At 37.8% G+C, this 27,044-nt stretch overlaps 1 protein-coding gene across 1 annotated transcript in view; it reads right to left on the reverse strand.

The window, feature by feature from the left end:
- The window catches only part of C10H12orf40 (chromosome 10 C12orf40 homolog), a 119,512-nt gene that overhangs the window by 21,527 nt on the left and 70,941 nt on the right, over positions 1 to 27,044 (reverse strand). The window contains exons 10-11 of the mRNA XM_010366144.2: positions 26,207 to 26,267; positions 12,366 to 12,429 (exon numbers count right to left, since the gene is read on the reverse strand). Coding sequence (XP_010364446.2) covers positions 12,366 to 12,429; positions 26,207 to 26,267 — 125 coding nt within the window. The remainder of the gene's footprint in view (positions 1 to 12,365; positions 12,430 to 26,206; positions 26,268 to 27,044) is intronic.

Below are 27,044 nucleotides of genomic sequence, written 5' to 3' on the forward strand. Positions count from 1 at the left end.
TCTAGGTATGAAGTGATTATGACCTGCAATAAAGCAGTGAAATTGGGATAGAGAAGAAGCAAAAGATTCAAGTTTCAAGAAGGCTTTCAAATAGCCTCAATTTTTGCCTGTATGTACATTTAAAAACTTTTCTGTATCTGGTATAACATCAATATCAAAATCTGATAAAGATTGCACACACATACATATATTCTCTCTCTACAGGAAAATCCCACTTATGAATACCAATACGAAAACCTTATACTAAAAAAATATTAAATTTTTTACAAAGAACAGAATAAAAAGAAGAGCAAAGAATCACAACACATCAGGACTTGGTGGAATTTATTATAGGAATGCTAAGATGGTCCAAATCACAAAATCCATTAGTAAAATTCACCATTTAAAAAGATCTATATCAAAATGAAGTATCACCTCACACCTCACACCCTCTAGGGTGACCACTATCAGAAAAAAAACAAAAAATAACAAATATTGGCAAGGATGTCGAAAAATTGGAACCTTTCTGCACTGCTGGTGGGAATGTAAAATGGTGCCGCAACTACAGAAAATGGTATGAAAATTTCTCAAAAAAATAAAAATAGAACTACTATATAATCCAGAAATATAATTTCTGAATATATATCTAAAATAACGGAAAGCAGGACCTAGAAGAGACATTTGCATACTTATGTTCACTGCAGCATTATTCACAATAGCCAAGAGTCAGAAACAACCTAAATGACAATAAATGAAAGAATGGGTAAAGAAAATATGGTATACGGATACAATTGAATACTATTCAGCAATGAAAAAGAAGGAAATCTGGTTATATGCTACAGTGTGGATGAAACTTAAGGACATTATGTTAAGTGAAACAAGCCGTTATAAAAAAGACAAATACTACATGATTTCACCTACTAGGTATATAAGTAGAATATAGAAACAGAAGGTAAAATGGTAAATGTCAGGGGCTGGGGGGAGTGGCAAGTAGGAAATTGTTGTTTAGGGAGTGTGAGAGACAGAACGAGGGTCTGTTGCACAACAATGTGCATGTGGTTGACAATATTGTATTGTACACCTGGAAACTGTTGAGAGGATAAATGTTATGTTGCATGCTTTTTTTGCAACAATAATGCAAAAAGACATATGAAAAAAAATTAATAATCATTCCCATAGATCCCATAGATGCTAAGAATCACTTTCTCCCAAATTACTGATTCATCAAATACCTCACAAGAAAAAAAAGCTATTGGCAAAACACACACACACACACACACACACACACACACACGAGCCTAAGCCCCAAATTCAGAATCTTACTTAATACAGAAATACAGGATATATATTCATGCTAAAGTAGCTCTGTGTGTGTGTGTGTGTGTGTGTGTGTGTGTGTGTGTGTGTGTGTGTGTGTGTGTATGTGTATCAGAAGGCACTACAGATAAATCTAACAAGAAACATGCAGAATCTATGTGAGGAAGACTTCAGGAAAGTGCTTGAAGGTATTTTAAGCAACTACTAAATATAAAAAACTAGACTGAATTAATGAAAGGACATCTTATGTTCTTCGATAGACTACTCAACATTATTAGGATAATAATTCACACTAAACTAACACAGGTAACAGTTTCCTAATAAAAATTAAAACTTTTCTTTTGGACTTAATTAAGTTGATTTTAAAGGTTATATGAAAAATCAATCCAACAATAACCAGAAAAAAACTTTTTAAAAAGTGCAAAGAGGCATGTAATTCTTCAAGAAATTAAACATTTATAAAAAGATGATTTTAAAAAAGCAGTATGATATTGGCACATGAAGATTAGGAAAGATCAATGAAACAATTAAGAAACCCACAAAATAGGTTAGCTACATATGGAAAGTTATTACATAAAAAAGGTAGTATCACAAATACCTAGGGAAAAGATGTATTTTTAAAACTTGGCTGGGGCGCGGCTGCCCATGCCTGTAATCCCAGCACTTTGGGAGGACGAGGTAGGGGGATCACGAGGTCAGGAGATCGAGGCCATCCTGCCTAACATGGTGAAACTCCGTCTCCACTAAAAAAATGTAAAAAATTAGCCAGTTGTGGTAGCAGAAGAATGACGTGAACCCGGGAGGCGGAGCTTGCAATGAGCTGAGATTGCGCCACTGCACTCCAGCCTTGCCGACAGAGTGAGACTCCGTCTCAAAAACAAACAAACAAACAAACAAAACCTTGGACTGATAGAAACCTCATGCCTTAAATCAACTCAAAATCCAAATGGATTAAAGAACTAAATTTAAAAATATAAAAGCATACTAATACTAGAAGAAAATATGGTAAGTTCTTTTGTAACTTGGAAGTGTGGAGTCTGGAGAGTCTAAATCCAGAAATAAAAGAAAAAATTTATCAATTTAACTACATAAAGAAGATAAACCTTCTGCAAAGCAAGAGACACTATATGCAAAGACTAAACAAAATAAATCAAAAACCAACATTAAACTAGAAGAAAACATTTGCCACATATCAAAACATACATGCTTTTACTTTTTAATTTTTATGGATACATATAGTAGGTGCATATATTTACGGGGTATATGAGATGTTTTGATACAGGGATACAATGTATAATAATCACATGAAAACTGGGGTATTCATCCCCTAAAGCATTAATCCTTTGTGTTATCTATTGTTTTTGTTATTTTAACATGTACAATTTTTATTCACTATAGCTACCCTGCTGTGCTAGCAAATACGAGGTCTTATTCATTCTTTCTAATTAAAATTTTTGTACCCATTAACCATCACCACCCTCCCAACCCCACCACTACCCTTCCTAGCCTCTAGTAACCATTCTTCTACCCTCTTATTTCCATGAGTTCAATTGCTTTGATTTTTAGATCCCACAAATAAGTGAGAACATGTGTTGTCTTTCTGTGCCTGGCTTGTTTCACTTAACATAACCTCCAGTTCCATCCATGATGTTGCAAATGACATGATTATTCTTTTTTTATGATATTTTCTGGAGTTAGGCAAGTTGATTTTAAAGGTTATATGAAAAAGTAATCAAGAATAACCAGAAAAAAACCTTTTTAAAAAATGAAAGGAGGGGTGTAACTTCTCAAGAAATTAAACATTATAAAACAATTATTATTATTAGATTATGTATACTTAGATTATTAGATTGTGTTTAATTAACACATTTTCTTTAGCGATTCATTTGGTGATGGACACTTAGGTTGCTTCCAAATCTTGGCTATTGCAAACAGTCCTGCAACAAACATGGGAGTGCAGATATCTCTTTAATATACTGATTTCCTTTCTTTTGGGTATATATCCAGCAGTGGGATTGCTTGATTACATGGTAGCTCTATTTTTAGTTTTTTGAGGAACCTCCAAACTATTCTCCATAGTGGTTGTACTAATTAATACTACCATCGATAGTGTATAAGGGTTCCCTCTCTCCATATCCTCACCAGCGTTTGTTATTGCCTATCTTTGGGATATGTCATTTTAACCGAGGTGAGATGATATCTCACTTTAACTTTTGATTTGCATTTCTTTGATGATCAATGATGTTGAGCACCTTTTCATATGCCCCTTCCATGTGTATGTCTCTTTTGAAAAATGTCTATTCAAATACTTGGCCTATTTCTTCTTGAGATTATTAGATTTTTTTCTATACAGTTGTTTGAATTCCTTATATATTATATTAATCCCTTGCCAGACGGGTAATTTGCAAATATTTTCTCCCAGCATGGGTTGTCTCTTTACTGATTGTTTCCTTTATTGTGTAGAAGCTTTTTAACTTGATGTGATCCCATTGTCCATTTTTGCTTTGGTTCCCTATGCTTGTTATTATTCCAGAAATTTTTACCCAAACGAATGTCCTGGGGAATTTCTTCAGTGTTTTCTTGTCGTAGTTCCATAGTTCAAGGTCTTAGATTTAAGTCTTTAATCCATTTTGATTTGATTTTTGTATATGGTGAGAGACAGGGGTCTAGTTTCATTCTTCTGCATACAGATACCCAGTTTTCCCTGCAACATTCATTGAAGAGACCGTCTTTTCCCAGTACATGTTCTTGGCACCTCTATCAAAAATGAGTTCACTGGAAATGTGTGGAATTGTTTCTGGGTTCTCTATTCTGTTCCACTGGTCTATGTGTTTGTTTTATGCTGGTACCATGCTGTTTTGGTTACTATAATTCTGCAGTATAATTTGAAGTAAGGTAATGCTATTCCTTCAGTTTTGTTTCTTTTGCTTAGGATAACTTCAGCTATTCTTGGTCTTTCATGGTTCCATGTAAATTTTGGGATTCGTTTTTCAATTTCTGTTAATAATGTCATTCGTATTTTGATAGGGATTGCATTGAATATGTAGATTGCTTCAGGTAGTATGGACATTATAAACAATATTGATTCTTCTAATCCATGAACAGGGAATATCTTTCCATGTTTTGGTGTCCTCTTCAGTGTCTTTCATCAGTGTTTTACAGTCTTTATTATTGAGCTCTTTCACTTCTTTGGTTAATTCCTAGGTACTTAACTTTATTTGTGGCTACTGTAAATGGAACTACTTAAAAAAATTTTTTTTCAGACTGTTCACTGTTGGCATATAAAAATGCTACTGAATTTTGTATGTTGATTTTGCCTCCTGCAACTTTACTGATTTTATCAATTCTAATAGGTTTTTGATGGAGTATTTAGGTTTTTCTAAGTATAAGACCACATCATTGGCAAACACGGATAATTTGACTTCTTTCTTCCAGGTTGGATGCCCTTTATTTCTTTCTCTTTTCTCATGCTCTAGATGGAACTTCCAGTAGAATTTCCAGTACTATGTTGAATAAGAATGAAAGTGGGCATATTTGTCATGTTCCAGATCTTAGAGGAAAGCCTTTCAGTTCTTCCCCATTAAGTACTATACTAGCTGTGGGTCTGTCATATCTGGCTGTTATTATGTTGAGTTATGTTCCTTCTATATTCAGGTTTTTTTTGACGATTTTTATCATGAAGGGATGTTAAATTTTTATCAAATGCTTTTTCAGCATCAATTGAAACGTTCACATATTTCTTGCCCTTCATTCTGTTGTTATGATGTATCACATTGATTGATTTGTGTATCTTGAACCATTCTTGTATCCCAGGGATAAATCCCACTTGGTCATAATGAATAATCTTTTCAATATACTTTTGAATTGTGTTTGCTAGTATTTTGTTGAAGATATTTGCATCAACATTCATCAGAGACATTGACCTGTAGTTTTCTTTTCTTGATGTATTTGTCTGGTTTTGGTATCAGGGTAATACACTGCCTTATAGAATGGGTTTGGAAGTAGTCCCTCATCCTCCATTTTTCAGAATATTTTTAGTAGGACTGGTATTAGCTCTTCTTTAAATGTTGTGTAGAATTCAGTGGTGAGGCCTTCAAGTCCCAGGTTTTTCTTTCCTGGGAGACTTTTTATTACAACTTCAATCTAGTTACTCGTTATTGGACTGTTCAGGTTTTGGATTTCTTCATGGTTCAATCTTGGTAGATTGTGCTTGTCTAGGAATTTATCCATTTCTTCTATATTTTCCAACTTATTGGCATGTAGTCATTCACAGTAGCCACTAATGATCCTTTCAATTCTTATTATCAGCTATAATGTTCCTTTTTCATCTCTGATTTTATTTAAATCTTCTCTTTTTCTTAGTCTAGCTAAATGTTTGTTAATTTTGTTTAATTTTTCAAAAACCAACTTTTTGTTTCATTGATATTTTGTACTGTTTGCTTCATTTCAATATCATTTATTTCTGCTTGTCTTTATTATTTCTTTTCTGCTGCTAATTTTGGGTTTGGTTTGTTCTTGCTTTTCTAGTTCTTTAAGATATATAGGTAAGTTGTTTATTTGTTGTTTTTCTTCTTTTTTAATGTAGGCTTTTAGAGCTACAAACTTCCCTCCTAGAACTGCTTTCGCTGTATCCCACAGGTTTTGGTATATTGTGTTTCAATTATCATTTGTTTCAAGGACTTTTTCAATTTCATTCTTAATTTCTTCATTGACCCACTGGTCATTCAGGTGCATATTGCTTAATTTTCATGTATTTGTATAGTTTCCAAAATTCCTCATTATTGATTTCTAGTTTTATTCCATTGTAGTTAGAAAAGATATTTGATATCATTTCAATTTTCAAAAATGTTTTAAGACTTGTTTTGTTGCCTAACGTATGTCTATCTTTGAGAATGATCCATGTGCTGAGGAAAAGAATGTCTATTCTGTAGCTACTGGATGAAATGTTATGTGAATATCTACTAGGTCCATTTGATCTATAATACAGATGAAGTCTGGTGTTTCATCATTCTTTTCTTTCTGGAAGATCTGTCTAATGCTGAAAGAGGAATGCTGAAGTCTCCAACTATCATTGTATTGGGGGTGTATCTCTTCCTCCTTCACTCTAATAATATGTGCTGTATATATCTGAGTGCTTCATTGTTGGGTGCATATATATTTAAAATTGTTATATCCTCTTTCTGAAATGGCCCCCTCCACGAGTGTGGAGCCCTCATGGCCTAACTACCTCTTTAATGGTCTCACCTCTTAACACTGTTGCATTAGGGATTAAGTTTCATTAAGTTGCATCAGAGTTTATATAATGACCTTCTTTGGTCTCTTATAATTTTTGTCTTGAAATTTATTTTGTCTAATATACATTTAGCTACTCTTGCTCTTTTTTGGTTTCTATTGGCTTGGAATATCTTTTTCTATCCGTTTATTTTCTGTCTATGTGTGTCTTTACAGGTAAAATGTGTTTCTTATAGGCAACAGATCATTGGGTTTTATTTTTTATCTATTCAGCCACTCTATATCTTTTGATTGGAGAGTTTAATCCATTGACAGTCAAAGTCATTATTGATAAGTAAGGACTTACTGCTGCTATTTTGTTAACTGTTTTTGGCTGTTTTGTGGTCATCTCGTCTTTCCTTCCTTCTTGTCTTCCTTTTATTAAAGGTGATTTTCTCTGGTGATATAATTTATTTTCTTTTTATTTTTTGTGTATCTGTTGTATGATTTTATCATAAGGCTTGCAAATACAATCTTAGAACCCATGATTTTAGGCTGATAACAACTTAATTGTTTGCATAAAAAAATGAGCAAAAAGAAAACTAGTAAAAACTCTACCCCTTAACTTCATTCTCTTGCTTTTTAACTTTCTGTTGTTTCTGTATATATCTTATTATATACTCTATGGCTTGAAAAGTTGATGTAGTTATTATTTTTGACTAGTTAATCATCTAGTGTTTCTACTTCAGATATGAGTAGTTTGCACACCACATTTACAGTGTTATAATATTGTTTTTCTGTGTACTTATTATTATCAGTGAGTTTTTTACCTTCAGATGATTTCTTCTTGTTCATTAACTTTCTTTTCTTTCTGATTGAAGTATTCCTTTTAGCATTTTCTTGCAGAACAGGTCTGGTATTGATAATCCCTCAGCTTTTGTTTGTCTAGGAAGCCTTTATTTCTACTTCATGCTTGAGGGATATTTTTGCTGGATATACTATTTTAGGGTAAAAGGTTTTTTCCTTCAGCACTTTAAATATGCCATGCCACTCTCTCCTGGCTTGTAAGGTTTCCACTGCAAAGTCTGCTTCCAGACGTATTGTAGCTCCATTGTATGTTATTTGTTTCTTTTCTTTTGCCACTTTTAGGATCCTTTCTTTATCCTTGATCTTTAGGAGTTTACTAAATGCCTTGAGGTAGTCTTCTTTGGGTTAAATCTGCTAGGTGTTCTATAACCTTCTTATACTTGGATATTGACATGTTTCTCTAGGTTTAGGAGGTAAAAGGCCAACAACTACTCTTAGATTTGCCCTTTTGAGGCTATTTTCTAGATCCTGCAGGCATACTTCATTCTTTTTTATTCTTTTTTCTTTCATCTCCTCTGACTGTGTATATTCAAACTGTCTGCCTTCAAGCTCACTAATTCTTTGTGCTGCTTGATCAATTTTGCTATTAAGATTCTAAGGTATTCTTCAATATATCAATTGCATTTTTCAGACCCAGAATTTACGCTTGATTCGTTTTAATTATTTCAATCTCTTTGTTAAATTTGTCTGATATACTTCTGAATTCCTTCTCTTTGTTATCTTGAATTTCACTTTCCTCAAAACAGCTATTTTTAATACTCTGTCTGAAAGATCACATATGTCCATTTCTCCAGGGTTGGTCCTTGGTGTGTTATTTAGTTCATCTGGTGAAGTCATTTTCCTGGATGGTCTTGCTACTTGTAGATGTTCGTTTGTACCTGGGCATTGAAGAGTTAGCTATTTATTGCAGTCTTCACAGTCTGGGCTTGTTCTCATCCATCTTGGGAATGCTTTCCAGGAATTCAAAAAGGACTTGGGTGTTAAGATCTAAGCTGTATCTGCTTTAGGGGCACCCCAATGCCAGTAATGCTGTGGTTCTTGCAGACTTGTAGACATACTGCCTTGTCTTAGACAATATCTGGGAAAATTTTCTGCATTACCAAGCAGAGACTCTTGTCACTGCCCTTACTTTCTTCCAAATGAATAGTCTCTCTCTCTGTTCTGAGCCATCTGAAGCTCAGGGTGGAGTGACATAAGCACCCCCATTGCCATGACCATCAGGATTGTGCTTGGTCAGATGTTAAACCAGCACAGCACTGGGTCTCAACCAAGGTCCACTGTAACCACTACCCTGGCTACTGCCTATGGTTTCTCAAGGCCCTAGGGCTCTACAATCCATGGGTAGCAAAGCCGGCCAGGTCTGTGTCCTTCCCTTCAGGGTGTCAAGTTCCCCCAGGCCCCAGGTGGATCCAGAAGTGCTGTCTCAGAACTGGGAGCCAGGGACTACAGTCAAAAACCTTGCCAGCCTACCTGGTATTCTATTTTACTGGGGCTGAGCTTACATTCAAACCAGAAGACACAGTGGTTTGTCTTCCCTTTCCAAAGGCAGATGAACCTCAACCCATGGCCATCACAACCCAGCCCTAAGGGAGTACTGCCAGAGTACCAGTGATGTTCCCTTACGACCCAAGGGTTCTTCAGTCAGCTTGTGGTGAATGATGCCTAGGCTGGGAGTCACCCTTCAGCGCAGTGGACTCCCCATCTGATCCAGGGCAGGTCCAGAAATGCCTTCCAAGAGCCAAGTCCTGGAATTGGGGACCCGAAGAGCCTACTTGGTATTCTACCCCCATGGCTGTGCTGGTACCTAAGGTGCAAGACAAAGTCCCCTTTACTTTTCTCTCTGCTTTTCTCAAGTGAAGAGTCTTGTCCCATAGCCATCACAGCTGGAAATGTACTGAGACTCACCTGATGCCACCAAGTCTCAGAGTCTCACCCAAGGCCCTCAATGCAGTCCCTGGATATCACTGATGGTTATTCAGGGCCCCAGGGCTCCTCAGTTAGCAGGTGATGAATCCTGCCAGGATTCGGTCCTTCCCTTCAAGGATATAGGTGTCCTTCTCACCCAAAGAGTGTCCAGAAATGCCATCTTGGAGCTAGAGCCTGGAAAGGGGACATCATGACTCTGACCTGTGCCCTATCTTACTGTGGCTAATCTGGTATGCAGGATGTAAGACAAAGTCCTCCACACTCTTCCCTCTCCTCTCCTCAAGCAGAAGGGGTCTGTTTTGGAGCTGTAAGCTGAGTGGTCTGGGTTAAAGGAGGGGTGATTGCCACACTCCCTTAGCTGCCCCAACTGGTGATTCAATAGAACACATGCCATCCCCAGTCCACAGTCTCTGGGCCTAGTTCACACTAGGACTCACCTAGGAGTTGCAGTCCTTGTGGCCTAAACTGCCTTTCAAATTTATTTAGAGCACCAGAGTACTTTAGCTCATAATAGGAGGGCTTATGCAAACTCAAGTATTGACCACAAGCATCAGCAATTCCCCTCTGGCTAAGGCTAGTTTAAATACTCTCTCCATGGGTAGACATCAGCTGAGTCTGGTCCAGTTTTGCTTTCTGTTACAAGACAGCACTGAGTTCAATGCCTCAAAATTGCTGCACTGACTGTCCCTCTCCCCAGTACACAGAATCACTCTCCGCACTGTGTCGCCACTCCCAGGGAATGGGGGAAGTGTGGCATCAGTGACTCAAGACTATTTTTCCTACCTGTTCAGTGCCTCTTTCAGTGATGCGAAGTTAAAACCAGGTACTATGAGTGCTCTTATGCAGTTCTTAGGAAGGTGTTTTTTGTGAGCAGAGTCGTTAAATTGGTGTGCTTGTAGGTGGTGTCTTCCATTCTGCCATCTTGTTTCACCCCTCATCTACATCTTTTTAATATTTAAAGATATCTTAATATCTCTTAAAGAGTTCTTAAATATCAAGGAAAAAAATGCCAAAACCCAAGGGGGCAAAAGGTGTGAATGGAGAATTCACAGAAGAAGAATCGCAAATAGCCAATGAACATTTTGTAAAGATGCTCAACTTCACACATAGCGAAGTGCAAATGAAAACTTCTATCTATCCATCCCCCTGTAAGACTCAGCAAAATTCCTAAGTTTGACTACAATCCCTGTTGGTGAGGCTGTGGAATAAAATATACACTGCTAATGGAATTGCCAAATGGTGACACAAGGAACTTGGAAATATATATATCAAAATTGAAATTCAGCAATATCTATCAAATACCAGCATATTTCTCCTTCAACTCAACAATGTCCCTCCCAGAAATTACCCTGAAAATGTACCTTCACAAATAAGAAACATTGCACAAAGTTGTTTACTTAAACAGTATTTGTAAGAAAAATATACTGGAAATAGCCCAAATGTCCATCAATAGGGCATTGACTGAAAAAACTACAGTTCATACATGTAATGGACTACTAAATGGTCATAAATAAAGGAAGAAGAAATACCTAGCACTAACACAGAGGAATCTATAGGATATTTTATTAAATAGATGAATTCACTTAATTCTTTTATAAAATATTCTATATTACATTTAGAATGAGAAAGGCAGGAAACTAAGACTCATGGTTATGTATGTGTTTATATATTTTTGGGATTTATTTTTTTTTTTAATGGACTGGAATGAGAAACCAGAAAGCAGCAAAAAAAAAAAAAAAAAAAAAAAAAAAAATGCTCATGTTGCAGAATTCCGGGAAATAGGGCAGGGACGATAAGGACAGAAACCAGACTAGTATTTTACATATTCAAAAAATTAAATTATAAAAAGTTTCAAGGTATTCCATCAGACTAGATAACATGAAGGGCTATGCTAGCACAGAATACCTAAAAGAGTACCAGATCAACATGAAACTTCTGTCTGTAAAAAGACAGTATAGAATTAAAAGATCACTCAAATATGAAGTATTTGCTACACACAAGCCTACAAGCAGTCAGTATCCAGGACACATAAAATATATATAGGAGATATAGACGTATAAAAGACACATCCCATAAAGAAAACCAAACGTCAGAAGAGGAACATGAGCAAATGACATTTCACAAATGAAACATCGATGGCCAGTTAACCTAATTAGTAGTCAGAGAAATATAAATTAGAACTACAATGAGCTATCACATTACCAATAATGATAAAAGACTGAGATACTGTTGGTGAAAACATGTAACAACTAAGACTCTTACCCATTGCTAAGAGGGGTACAACTGGCATAACCATTTAGGAAAATAATTTTGCATTACCTTGAAGATGCAAAGAAGTACATACCATATGAACTAGCAATTCTACTCCTAGAAATATATCCTAGAGAAACTTTTTATACAGGTGTGCAAGGAAAAATGTCAATAATAGTCCAAGTAGCATTGTTCTTCGTCGGAAAATATTTGAAACAATGTAAGCAAAATATTCAAAACAACCTACATATCCATTGTTAGAAGATACATAAATTGTGATACATTCATACAATAGAATGCTATATAGCAGGAAAAATAATAAATGTACTAGAGCTACAAGTATCAAAGCAGGTGAATCACAAAATATAATACTGAGTGAAAAAAAAAGCAAGCTGCAGAAAAATATATAGAGTTGGATCAATATGTAGAAAGTTCAAAATAAAGCAATTAAAAAGTCTGTGTTATAACAAAAAACAAATTCAAGGAAATAGTTACCTCTAGAGGGCAGGATATGAAATACAAAAGAAGAAATCTTCAGAAGTATTATGTATTATTTCTTAAGCTACCTAGTGAGTATGAGGATTATCTGTTTTATTCTTATTTACTAAACTGTACATATACATTAATGTACTCATTATGTATATTTAATAAAATATAAAAGTAATTTTAAAGAGCCAATTGTATTAGTAGTACTAAAATATCCATGATATATATTTGTTGGCAAACATCCAAAAAATCACTTAAAATTTAACTGATTTCTATCTAATTATTAGTTTTTAAAATAGAGTAAAATTAACTTATACAGTTATACTGACAGATTTTCTCAGTAGATGTTGGCCTGCTTTTTAAAGAGCATATTCCTCCTTCTTCCATCAGAATCTAGGAGAAAACCAAAATGTTAACAATTCCTAAGTACACATAATAACATTCACTTATATCTACCCTATTTACACCACCAATTCATTTTATAGTACTTTTCTTTTACATTACTTCAGTTCAACTTTTTTTTTTTTTTTTTTTTTTGAGAAGGAGTCTCGCTCTGTCCCCCAGGCTGGAGTGCAGTGGCACCACCTCAGCTCACTCAAGCTCCGCCTGCTGGATTCACGCCATTCTCCTGACACAGCCCCCCGAGTAGCTGGGACTACAGGCGCCCGCCACCACGCCCGGCTAATGTTTTATTTTTTTTTTTAGTAGAGACGGGGTTTCACCGTTTTAGCCAGGATGGTCTCCACCTCCTGACTTTGTGATCCGCCCGCCTCGGCCTCCCACAGTGCTGGGATTATAGGCTTGAGCCACCGCGCCCGGCCAACATGGTTTATTTTTAAACCACAAAGAAAAATTAGCCTGTGGTGAACAATAAAATGAAATTTAAATTGGTTTAAAAACGACAAGCAACAGAATAGACACTTGCCAAGAAATGAATTACTGAGAAAAAGGAAAAGCTTCAGATAATCAAAGTAAATGCAGCTGAACAAAGACAAACGTATTAAGACAATTTGGAAATTTGTTATTCTTTATTTAATTTCCTAAGTTAGATCATCAGTCATTTATTTTCGGGTTTTTAAAATAATAAAAGCTCTTAGAGGTATAACTTTCTATAGAACACACCTTTGGTTTTGGTTTCCATCACTTTCTATGCATTTGTACTTTTCCTTTCTCAAACAAAGCAAAGAAACCCTGAGTGTTTCTTTATTTCCAGGATGTTAAGGGAAGTTAAGTATCTCTTTTTAGTTGATTTCAATTTTATCAAATTTTGATTAGAGAATGTACCTATGAATCTCTCCTTAGATAAATTTCTTAGATTTCCCTTTATGGCTTACTATATGAATTATGTTTGCAAATGTACCATGGGCTTATAAAAATTTTTTTCTATATATTCTCTGTTAGGACATAGAATTTTAGATATACAGAATAAAGGAGAAACTGTCTAGCTGACTCCTTTTTTCTTGGACATACAGCTATACTGTATTTCCCAACCTCCCTTGGAATTAGTTTAGACATGTTACTTAAGTTCTGGTCATAGGCAGAAGTAATGTATACTACTGCCGGTCCTGGTCCAAAAAAATCTTCCCCACAATCCTCCACTTCCTTTTCCCCTCTGCTCTCTGGTGACAATAAACTGGAAGCCACCAGTTTAGGGCCTGAATAACTACATGAAGCAGAGCCCCTTCCCTAACCCCTCTTATCTTATCATTTAAAATAAAATCTTATCATTTAAAAATCTTTTCTCTTCAACTCGTGACACATTCAACCCCCCTGCAACAAGAACACAAAACTTTCAAGAAAGCTATGTAGACCACAAGGCAGGACTACACTCCAATACCTACTTCAGATCTGTTTGAGAAGGACAGCAAAGATCTTCCCAAAGGACAAGACACTAAGTTATTCATGAACGTCCTCCATCCTCCAGGATGGCAAGCCTTCACAATGCATACCCAGCAGGATTTTACAGTTGCTATGGATCAGAAAATCTGCATCTCCTATTTTTCTCTTTTGCGAATGGGCTTTTTATTGCATTTATATAGTCTTTGCTCCAATAGTATATATGTTTTCTTAATGTATGTATATTGCTATCTGTTTGCTTTCAACCTTTATTATATTCTAGATACACTGCTTGTAAACTATATTGATTTTTTCTTCGTAATTTGATATTCTTTGAATATTGAAAAGAATTCATGTTCAATATATTTATTCATATTAAATATGTTAATTGCTAAGTGGGTTTCATTCCTTACACTGTATATAGAATTGCTATTTCATTTCTTCCCATCTTGATCAGGTTTCCTAGTGTGACATCATCACTCTTGAATTTTGTTCTACCACAGCTCCACTTCTCTAGTGATTATCTTCCCATGTTAACAATTGTATTTAAACTTTATTCCTCTACTAAACCTTTAAAATTAAATAATCATACTCCTCCAACACTTTGTTTTTTCCTATTCTCTTCCACTCCCACTAAAGGCTCTTGAGAACAACACATGTCCCCATTCAAGAGGCTTGTTCTGTTTGCTTGTTTTAGCCTGTATGTCTCTTCATCAATTCTTCCTCAGCAGAAGCTACCTGTTTTAATTTTACCGTGGACAGGTGCAATCCAGCCCTCTTTCTACTCCTACCCCTTCATTCCATCCCATTGGTGACTCTTGCCTTGGCCCCTCTGGTAGAAACTAATTTTAGTCAGGGTTCCACTGCACCTTTGGTCATGGCCAGGCATCACAATGCAAAAGTCCCCACACCTGCTCTACCCAAAGAACTCCTCATAGCACCTGATTCCCCTTGGGCTACACCAATGGACTTTTTTCTTTTCTGACTAGTTCTAGCTACATTCAAGCTGCCAGCTTTCTAGACATAGGTGTAGTCAAACAGAATTTGTTTTTGAAGTATTATATTTTGTTGATAATTCATATTTTGGAAGGATACATCTATATTATTCATATTTGGGAAAATATGAATTATTTAAAGGAATAACAGGACAGCTTCCAACACTACTGACCACATTCTCCTCCTTTTTCTTTCCTATGACGCTAGTACTCCTCAAACCTCTCTAGTAGCTCATTCTCAGCCTCTTTTTCTGGTTCCTCTTCTACTTCATACCCTCCAACCTGAAATGTGCCTTCTCAGGAATTTGACAATTTTTGTTCTTATTCTATACACTTTCTCTTGAGAATCATACACTTGGATGTAGTCAATTATCTCCTATTAAAGGCTAAAAAATCTCTTCTGATCTCAAGCCCTATATATATAATCGTCTACTATACATCTCCATATAGATCACAGGTTTTTCAGAAGATCCTCACTTGAGCTCAGTGGGTCAAACTTCTCTCTCTCAGAAATCTGCTCCTTCTCTGAATCAGAGTGATGTTAGGTATTGTTTTTAAAAAGTATATTACAAAATGTATAATGCCAAACACAATCATTTCTCTCTTGTGTAATAACCTAAAGTGAATGTTTCTGGTAAGCAGGCAATTTTCCTCCATGTAGTGATTCAGAGACCCAGTCCTTTTCATCTTGTGGCTCCATTATCCCTTGGGGCCTCATTACCATCTAGCCATCAAAAGAAAGACAGCATGGAAAAATAATTCCCTTTTCTTATAAGCCTTGACCTAAAATGATGCACATCACTTCTCCTAATATTTCATTAGTGAGATCTAGCCATATGGGCACATGTACATGGACGGATGGTTAGGAAACATGTTCCTTGGATGGGAAGCCATTTCACAGTGGCAGCTCTATTCTATTAAAAAGGGTACATTCTACAAAAAAGGGTACATGAATTTTGATGGAGTTAACCTTTCCTGCCACCTCCTCCTATGGTTTCAATCTTGTTCAGTAGCACAATCCCATCAACTACCCATTTACTCAAATCATAAATAAATCTAGGTCTACTTCAATTTCTTCCTTCTTCCTTAACTAATCACCAATCACCAAGTACTATCAATTCTAGAGCTAATCTTCTCTTCTCTCACTTTCATCCTTACTGCTATTATAAAAGTTCAAGCTCTCGTTATTTCTTCCCCTAACTTGAGTTGTTCCACTTATCAAATCCCTCCTCATTTATTACTCTGACATCATCATATTCCTCTGCTAAAATTTGTTTAGTGGATCTCTGTTTAACAATCAAGAATTAAACTGTTATATATCATACAAGGCCATTTATGACCTGCCTCTTTGTATTGTCCAGAATTACCTAGGCCACTCCTGCGCCTCTTATCATTAGTATTATAAATAGTAGCTATAACAATAACTAGAATGAAACAAGGTACTTGAAATTTCTAAAACAGGCTGTACTCTGACATCTTAGATTATCTATGTTGCTCCTTCTTCACAATTTGACCATTTGGTAAACAACTTATTGATACTGTGCTCAAAAGTTACCTCCTCCATCACATCTTCCTCCTGTTTACAGATGAAACATGGAAGTGTCTTTTACTAATAACCCAAAACAAACTTCAATTCGAGCAGTTGATCTAAATGCATTATATTTTTGTCTCTTTCTGACTAGCCATTAGATGAAGACTTCTTAAAGACAGGTTCCATGTCCTTTCAACTCTGTACCTTGCAGAGTCTAGTGCAAACAGAATATAATCTTGAGAACAAAGCACCATTTTATCCCCAGTGTCTAGCACACAGGAAACATTCAATAAGTGTATATAAATTCATGATATGTACTCAATAAATCTTTATTGAAGAAAAAAGGGAAAACAGTATAGCTGAAAATATCAAATCAGATAAGACAGATAGTTGAATCTTAGCTTGAGAGTGTGACCTCAAACAAGTGATCTAATCTCTCTAAATTTCAATCTCTTTTGCTGTGAAGACTTTAGCAACTCAGGCTCCTATAGATTAGAAATAAACTACATACCTTGGGAGGCTGAGATGGGTGGATCACGAGGTCAGGAGATCGAGACCATCCTGACTAACACAGTGAAACAGTGTCTCTACTAAAAAAATACAAAAAACTAGCCAGGCGTGGTGGCAGGTGCCTGTAGTCCCAGCTACTCGGGAGGCTGAGGCAGGAGAATGGCATAAACCCAAGAGGCGGAGCTTGCAGTAAGCTGAGATCTGGCCACTGCACTCCAGCCTGGGTGACAGAGCAAGACTCCATCTCAAAAAAAAAAAAAAAAAAAAAAAACTACATAAAGTTCCTAGCACTATTGTAAAAATTACAACCTTATGATGGCAAGGGATTATAATATTACATAACCAGTGTTTATAGATATTTCAATAGTATGACAAATATAAAATTATGTAGTAGATTGAAACCTAAAGCATTTTCATGTTGAAAGATGATATGGTTTGGATCTTTGGATGCTCCCCAGCAAATCTCATGTTGGATTATAATCCCCAGTGTTGGAGATGGGACCTGGTGGGAGGTGACTGAATCATGGGAAATAGTTTCTCCTGAATGGTTTCCTACAATCCCCCTTGGTACTTCCTTTACAATAGTGAAGTTTGTTCTCATGAGAGCTGGTTGGTTAAAAGTGTGTGGCACCTCCCGCCTCACTCTCTCTTGCTCCTACCTTTGCTATTTGAGGTGCTTCACACCCGCTTCACCTTCCACCATAACTGTTATTTCCTGAGGTTTCCCCAGAAGCCAATCTGATGCCACAATCCTGCTTCCTATACAGCATGTGAAACTGTGAGCCAATTAAATCTCTTTTCTTTATAAATTACCCAGTCTCAGGTATTTCTTTTTAGCAATGTGAGAACAGACGAATACAGAAAATTGGTACCAGGAGTGGAGTTTTGATATAAAGATACCTGAAAATGTGGAAAGAATTTTGGGACTTGGTAATGGGCAGAAGTTGTAAGAATGTGGCAGGCTCAGAAAAAGACAAGAAGATAAGGGAAAGTTTGGAACTTTGTAAAGACTGGTCATTGAGGTGGGGGGCGGAGCAAGATGGCCGAATAGGAAAAGCTCCAGTCTCCAACTCCCAGTGCGAGCGACACAGAAGACTGGTGATTTCTGCATTTTCAACTGAGGTACTGGGTTCATCTCACTAGGGAGTGCCGGACAATCGGTGCTGGTCAGCTGCTGCGGCCGGAACAGTGAGAGCTGAAGCAGGGCAAGGCATCGCCTCACCTGGGAAGTGCAAGGGGGAAGGGAATCCCTTTTCCTAGCCAGGGGAATGGAGACACACAACACCTGGAAAATTGAGTAACTCCCACCCCAATACTGCGCTTCAAGCAAAAGGGCACAGCAGGAGATTATATCCCACACCTGGCCGGGAGGGTCTCACGACCAGGAAGCCTCCCTCATTGCTAGCACAGCAGTCTGTGATCTAACTGCAAGGCAGCAGTGAGGCTGGAGGAGGGGCGCCCACCATTGCTGAGGCTTAAGTAGGTAAACAAAGCCCCTGGGGAGCTCAAACAGGGTGGAGTGCAGAGCAGCTCAAGGAAGCCTACGTGTCTCTGTAGACTCCACCTCTGGGCACAGGGTACAGCTAAACAACAACAACAACAACAACAACAACAAAAGCAGCAGAAACCTCTGCAGATGGAAACGACTCTGTCTGACAGCTTTGAAGAGAGGAGTGGATCTCCCAACACGGAGGATGAGATCTGAGAAGGGACAGACTGCCTGCTCAAGTGGGTCCTGACCCCTGAGTAGCCTAACTGGGAGACATCCCCCACTAGGAGCAGACTGACACCCCACACCTCACACGGTGGAGTACACCCGAGAGGAATCTTCCAAAGGAAGAATCAGACAGGTACGCTTGCTGTTCAGGAATATTCTATCTTCTGCAGCCTCTGCTGCTGATACCCAGGCAAACAAGGTCTGGAGTGGACCTCAAGTAATCTCCAACAGACCTACAGCTGAGGGTCCTGACTGGTAGAAGGAAAACTATCAAACAGGAAGGACAACTACACCAAAACCCCATCAGTACGTCACCATCATCAAAGACCAGAGGCAGATAAAACCACAAAGATGGGGAAAACACAGGGCAGAAAAGCTGGAAATTCAAAAAATCAGAGCGCATCTCCCCCTGCAAAGGAGCGCAACTCATGGCCAGCAACGGATCAAAGCCGGACAGAGAATGACTTTGACGAGATGAGAGAAAAGGCTTCAGTCTATCAAACTTCTCAGAGCTAAAGGAGGAATTACATACCCAGCGCAAAGAAACTAAAAACCTTGAAAAAAGAGTGGAAGAATTGATAGCTAGAATAATTAATGCAGAGAAGGCCATAAGGGAAATGACAGAGATGAAAACTATGACACAAGAAATACATGACAAATGCACAAGCTTCAATAACCAACTCGATCAACTGGAAGGAAGAGTATCAGCAATTGAGGATCAAATGAATGAAATGAAGCGAGAAGAGAAACCAAAAGAAAAAAGAAGAAAAAGAAATGAACAAAGTCTGCAAGAAGTATGGGATTATGTAAAAAGACCAAATCTACGACTGATTGGGTGCCTGAAAGTGAGGGGGAAAATGGAACCAAGTTGGAAAACACTCTGCACGATATCGTCCAGGAGAACTTCCCCAACCTAGTAGGGCAGGCCAACATTCAAATTCAGGAAATACAGAGAACGCCACAAAGATACTCCTCCAGAAGAGCAACTCCAAGACACATAATTGCCAGATTCACCAAAGTTGAAATGAAGGAAAAAATCTTAAGGGCAGCCAGAGAGAAAGGTCGGGTTACCCACAAAGGGAAGCCCATCAGACTAATAGCAGATCTCTCGGCAGAAACTCTCCAAGCCAGAAGAGAGTGGGGGCCAATATTCAACATTCTTAAAGAAAAGAATTTTAAACCCAGAATTTCATATCCAGCCAAACTAAGTTTCATCAGTGAAGGAGAAATAAAATCCTTTACAGATAAGCAAATGCTTAGAGATTTTGTCACCACCAGGCCTGCCTTACAAGAGACCCTGAAGGAAGCCCTAAACATGAAAAGGAACAACCAGTACCAGCCATTGCAAAAACATGCCAAAATGTAAAGACCATCGAGGCTAGGAGGAAACTGCATCAACAAATGAGCAAAATAATCACTTAATATCATAATGGCAGGATCAAGGTCACACATAACAATATTAACCTTAAATGTCAATGGACTAAATGCTCCAATTAAAAGACACAGATTGGCAAATTGGATAGAGTCAAGACCCATCAGTCTGCTGTATTCGGGAGACCCATCTCACATGCAGAGACATACATAGGCTCAAAATAAAGGGATGGAGGAAGATCTACCAAGCAAATGGAGGAACAAAAAAGCAGAAGTTGCAATACTAGTCTCTGATAAAACAGACTTTAAACCATCAAAGATCAAAAGAGACAAAGAAGTCCATTACATAATGGTAAAGGGATCAATTCAACAGGAAGAGCTAGCTATCATAAATATATATGTACTCAATACAGGAGCACCCAGATTCATAAAGCAAGTCCTTAGAGACTTACAAAGAGACTTAGACTCCCATACAATAATAATGGCAGACTTCAACATGCCACTGTCAACATTAGACAGATCAACGAGACAGAAAGTTAACAAGGATATCCAGGAATTGAACTCATCTCTGCACCAAGCAGATCTAATAGACATCTACAGAACTCTCCACCCCAAACCAACAGAATATACATTCTTCTCAGCACCACATCACACTTATTCCAAAATTGACCACATAATTGGAAGTAAAGCACTCCTCAGCAAATGTACAAGAACAGAAATTATAACAAACTGTCTCTCAGACCACAGTGCAATCAAACTAGAACTCAGGATTAAGAAACTCAATCAAAACCGCTTAACTACAGGGAAACTGAACAACCTGCTCCTGAATGACTACTGGGTACATAACAAAATGAAGACAGAAATAAAGATGTTCTTTGAAACCAATGAGAACAAAGATACAACATACCAGAATCTCTGGGACACATTTAAAGCAGTGTGTAGAGGGAAAATTATAGCACTAAATGCCCACAAGAGAAAGCAGGAAAGATCTAAAATGGACACTCTAATATCACAATTAAAAGAACTGGAGAAGAAAGAGCAAACACACTCAAAAGCTAGCATGAAGGCAAGAAATAACTAAGATCAGAGCAGAACTGAAGGAGATAGAGACACAAAAAACCCTCCAAAAAATCAATGAATCCAGGAGTTGGTTTTTTGAAATGATCAACAAAATTGACAGACCGCTAGCAAGACTAATAAAGAAGAAAAGAGAGAAGAATCAAATAGATGCAATAAAAAATGATAAAGGGGATATCACCACCGACCCCACAGAAATACAAACTACCATCAGAGAATACTATAAACACCTCTACGCAAATAAACTAGAAAATCTAGAAGAAATAGATAATTTCCTGGACACTTACACTCTTCCAAGACTAAACCAGGAAGAAGCTGAATCCCTGAGTAGACCAATAGTAGGCTCTGAAATTGAGGCAATAATTAATAGCCTACCAACCAAAGAAAGTCCAGGACCAGACGGATTCACAGCTGAATTCTACCAGAGGTACAAGGAGGAGCTGGTACCATTCCTTCTGAAACTATTCCAATCAATAGAAAAAGAGGGAATCCTCCCTCACTCATTTTATGAGGCCAACATCATCCTGATACCAAAGCCTGGCAGAGACACAACAAAAAAAAGAGAATTTTAGACCAATATCCCTGATGAACATCGATGCAAAAATCCTCAATAAAATACTGGCAAACCGGATTCAGCAGCACATCAAAAAGCTTATCCACCATGATCAAGTGGGCTTCATCCCTGGGATGCAAGGCTGGTTCAACATTCGCAAATCAATAAACGTAATCCAGCATATAAACAGAACCAAAGACAAAAACCACATGATTATCTCAATAGATACAGAAAAGGCCTTTGACAAAATTCAACAATCCCTCATGCTAAAAACGCTCAATAAATTCGGTATTGATGGAACGTATCTCAAAATAATAAGAGCTATTTATAAGAAACCCACAGCCAATATCATACTGAATGGGCAAAAACTGGAAAAATTCCCTTTGAAAACTGGCACAACACAGGGATGTCCTCTCTCACCACTCCTATTCAACATAGTGTTGGAAGTTCTCGCTAGGGCAAGCAGGCAAGAGAAAGAAATCAAGGGTATTCAGTTAGGAAAAGAAAAAGTCAAATTGTCCCTGTTTGCAGATGATATGATTGTATATTTAGAAAACCCCATTGTCTCAGCCCAAAATCTCCTTAAGCTGATAAGCAACTTCAGCAACGTCTCAGGATACAAAATTAATGTGCAAAAATCACAAGCATTCTTATACACCAGTAACAGACAAACAGAGAGCCAAATCATGAATGAACTTCCATTCACAATTGCTTCAAAGAGAATAAAATACCTAGGAATCTAACTTACAAGGGATGTCAAGGACCTCTTCAAGGAGAACTACAAACCACTGCTCAGTGAAATCAAAGAGGACACAAACAAATGGAAGAACATACCATGCTCATGGATAGGAAGAATCAATATCTTGAAAATGGCCATACTGCTCAAGGTCATTTATAGATTCAATGCCATCCCCATCAAGCTACCAATGAGTTTCTTCACAGAATTGGAAAAAAACTGCTTTAAAGTTCATATGGAACCAAAAAAGTGCCCGCATTGCCAAGACAATCCTAAGTCAAAAGGACAAAGCTGGAGGCATCACGCTACCTGACTTCAAACTATACTACAAGGCTACAGTAACCAAAACAGCATGGTACTGGTACCAAAACAGAGATATAGACCAATGGAACAGAACAGAGTCCTCAGAAATACCACACATCTACAGCCATCTGATCTTTGACAAACCTGAGAGAAACAAGAAATGGGGAAAGGATTCCCTATTCAATAAATGGTGCTGGGAAAACCGGCTTGCCATAAGTAGAAAGCTGAAACTGGATCCTTTCCTTACTCCTTATACGAAAATTAATTCAAGATGGATTAGAGACTTAAATGTTAGACCTAATACCATAAAAACCCTAGAAGAAAATCTAGGTAGTACCATTCAGGACATAGGCATGGGCAAGGACTTCATGTCTAAAACACCAAAAGCAATGGCAACAAAAGACAAAATTGACAAATGGGATCTAATTAAACTAAAGAGCTTCTGTACAGAAAAAGAAACTACCATCAGAGTGAACAGGCAACCTACAGAATGGGAGAAAATTTTTGCAATCTACTCATCTGACAAAGGGCTGATATCCAGAACCTACAAAGAACTCAAACAAATTTACAAGAAAAAAACAAACAACCCCATCAAAAAGTGGGTAAAGGATATGAACAGACATTTCTCAAAACAAGACATTCATACAGCCAGCAGACACATGAAAAAACGCTCATCATCACTCGCCATCAGAGAAATGCAAAGCAAAACCACAATGAGATACCATCTCACACCAGTTAGAATGGCAATCATTAAAAAGTCAAGAAACAACAGGTGCTGGAGAGGATGTGGAGAAATAGCAACACTTTTACACTGTTGGTGGGATTGTAAACTAGTTCAACCAGTATGGAAAACAGTATGGCAATTCCTCAAGGATCTAGAACTAGATGTACCATATGACCCAGCCATCCCATTACTGGGACTGGATGAAGAAAATGTGGCACATATACACCATGGAATACTATGCATCCATAAAAAAGGATGAGTTTGTGTCCTTTGTAGGGACATGGATGCAGCTGGAAACCATCATTGTTAGCAAAGTATCACAAGAACAGAAAACCAAACACCGCATGTTCTCATTCATAGGTGGGAACTGAACAATGAGATCACTTGGCCTCGGGAAGGGGAACATCACACACCAGGGCCTGTCATGGGGTGGGGGGAGGGGGAGGGATTGCATTGGGAGTTATACCTGATGTAAATGATGAGTTGATGGGTGCTGACGAGTTGATGGGTGCAGCACACCAACATGGCACAAGTATACATATGTAACAAACCTGCACGTTACGCACATATACCCTAGAACTTAAAGTATAAAAAAAAAAAAAAAAAAAAAAAAAAAAAGACTGGTAGTTGAATGGTTATAACAAAAAAGGCTGAAAATGCTGGTAGTGATGTTGATAGTGAAGTTCAGGCTGAGGAGGTCTCAGATAGAAATGAGGAATTTATTCGGAACTGGAGCAAAGGTCACTTTTGTTATATTTTAGCGAAGAACTTGGCAGTATTGTGCCCCTGCCCTAGGGATCTGTGGAACTCTGAACTTGAAGATGATTAATTTAGGATATCTGGCAGAAGAAATTTCTAAGCATCAAAGAATTCAAGATATGGACCAGTTGCTTCATATGAACAGCCTATGTTCATATGTGTGAGCAAAGAAATGATAAAAAACTGGAACTTATATTTAAAAGGGAAGCAGAGCATAAAACTTTGGAAAATTTGCAGCCTGGCCATGTGGTAGAAAATAAAAGCCCATTTTCAGGAAGGAATTCAAGCAGGCTGCAGAAATTTGCATAAGTAAAAACAAGCTAAGTGCTAGTAGCCAAGACAATAGGCAGAAGGTCTCAATGACATTTCAGAGACCTTCATGGCAGCCCCTCCTATCACATGCCTGAAGGCCTAGGAGGGAAGAATGGTTTCCTGGGCCAGGCTCAGGGCCCTGCTGCTCTGTGCAGCCTCAGAACACTGCTCCTTGTATCTCAGTCACTCTAGCTCCAGCCATGGCTCAAAGGGCCCCAGGTACAGCTCAGTCTGCTGCTTCACAGGATGCAAGCTGTAAGCCTTGATCTTTCCATGTGGTGTTAAGCCTGTGGGTGCAGAGAGTGTAAGATTTAAGGCTTGAGAGATTCCACCTAGATTTCACAGGATGTATGGAAAAGCCTAGATGTTCAGGCAGAAGTCTGTTGCACAGGTGGAGCTCTTATGGATAACCTCTACTAGGGCAGAGTGGAGGGGCAATGTGGGATTGAGCCCCCCCACAAAGTCCCCAATGGGGCACTGCCTAGTGGAGCCATGAGAAGAGGACCACCATCCTTCAGACCCTGGAATGGTAGATACACCATCAGCTTGCACCTAACTCCTGGAAAAGCCACAGGCACTCAGCGCCAGCCCATGAAAGCAGCCACAGGGGCTGAACCTTTCAAAACCATAGAGGCGGGGCTGCCCAAGGCTTTTGGAATCCACCTCTTACACCAGTGTGTCTGGATGTGAGATATACAGCCAAGGGAGATTATTTTGGAGCTTTAAGATTTATGGCTGCCCTGTTGAGTTTCAGACTAGCATGGGGCCTATAGCCCCTTTCTTCTGGCCTACTTCTCCCTTTTGGAATGTAAATATTTACCCAATGCTTGTACCCCCATTGAATCCTGGAAGTAACTACCTTGTTTTTGATTTTACAGGCTCATAGCTGGAAGGGACTTGCCTTGTATCAGGTGAGACTTTGAACTTTTGAGTTAATGCTGGGATGAGTTAAGACTTTGGAGAACTGTTGGAAATGCATGATTTTATTTTGCAATGTGAGAAGGACATGAGATTTCAGGGGCTGGGGGTGGAAAGATATGTTTTGGATCTATCTCCCTGCCAAATCTCATGTCAAATTATAATCCTGAGTGTTGGAGGTGGGGCTTGGTGGGAGGTGACTAGATCATGGCAGGGCAGCAATTTTTCTTGAATGGCTTAGCACCATCCCTCTTGGTGCTGTCCTCATGCTAATGAGTTTATTCTCCTGTGATCTGGTCATTTAAAAGTCTGTGACACCTCCTTACTCATTCTCTCTTGTTCATGTTCCTGCCATGTGAGACTCCTTGTTCCTCCTTTGCCTTCTGCCATAATTAAAAGTTTCCTGAGGCCTCCCCCAGAAACCAATCAGATGCCATCATCATGCTTCCTGTATAGCCTGCAGAACCATGAGCCAACTAAACCTCTTTTCTTTATAAATTGCCCAGTCTTAGGTATTTCTTTACAGCAATGTAAGAATGAACTAATACGGAAATTTTGCAATACTTAAAAAATGTGTTTAAAATGTCCTCAAGATTGTTTTGTCTAAAATAAAGCATGTAACAGTCTCTGAAAACGTGTTTTTATTTCTAGATCTAAGATATAATTTCCTCAGAATAAAAAAGTGTAAGACAAAGAGTCCATCCCAAAAAATTAAGGAAATTAAGGAATAAATGTTAACCTTAAATCAAAGTGAATGCTAAATACAGTAACATGATATGGTAATACAAACTGACTTAATTGAGAAGATAATGTGGGACTGTGCTTTACCTCATTAAGTCCAAAGTCCCATGACTGCTTGTAGTGCAATTCTTCCGAAGGTATATTTCCCCTAAGGATTATAAATACACAGTATTAAAGTTTGTTGTATTCTCTCTGGGAATTAATGTTCTAAATTAGAGTTTCCAAACTTGGCTTCAGATCAGAATTATATGGGGAGCTTTCTTAAAAATAAAGATTCATAAGCTCCAGGCCAAAGAGCCCACCTATTATGTGCAGGTCAATCTTGGTATTCTATAGTTTAAAATCACTCTCTCAAGTAATCTGGACCTGCAGTCAGGATTGGGAACCATGTTCTAAATTGCTTTCATAAGGTACATTTAAAACTCAAGGCCTAACATGATTTTTTCACTCATAAATTTCTAGATATTGGGAGATTTAACAACAAAGATACAAAGTTGTCAATGTTATGAAATGTTTTATAAGTCTATGTTTTAATTAATGTGTATGTGCCAATCCCACTAAAATTACATCTTTTTATCAATCAATATTTTTAATAACTCCAAAAGAAATCACTTCCAGAATAAAAATTTATTCTAGTTCATGATTTCCAATCAGAAAGATTTGTCTAAAATGCAATTATTACCAAGAAAGTTAGGACTATTCAGAAACTAGTAGCTAAAATAAAGTTTTCTTTAGTTACTTATAATTGCAGGCCAGTATTCAGAAAAGTCTGGAAGGCAGCTTCCAAACTCTAAGGAATAAATTTAACATCAACACATAATGGATGAGTGTAAAAATCTCCTTAAATTCACAACATTTTGTACACCAGCTGCAAGAAGAGAAAGAAAAATCTGGTGTCACATAATTGTTTTCAACGTATGGGTAG

The sequence above is a fragment of the Rhinopithecus roxellana genome, chromosome 10, assembly GCF_007565055.1.
Source record: "Rhinopithecus roxellana isolate Shanxi Qingling chromosome 10, ASM756505v1, whole genome shotgun sequence".
NCBI classification, from domain to species: Eukaryota; Metazoa; Chordata; class Mammalia; order Primates; family Cercopithecidae; genus Rhinopithecus; species Rhinopithecus roxellana.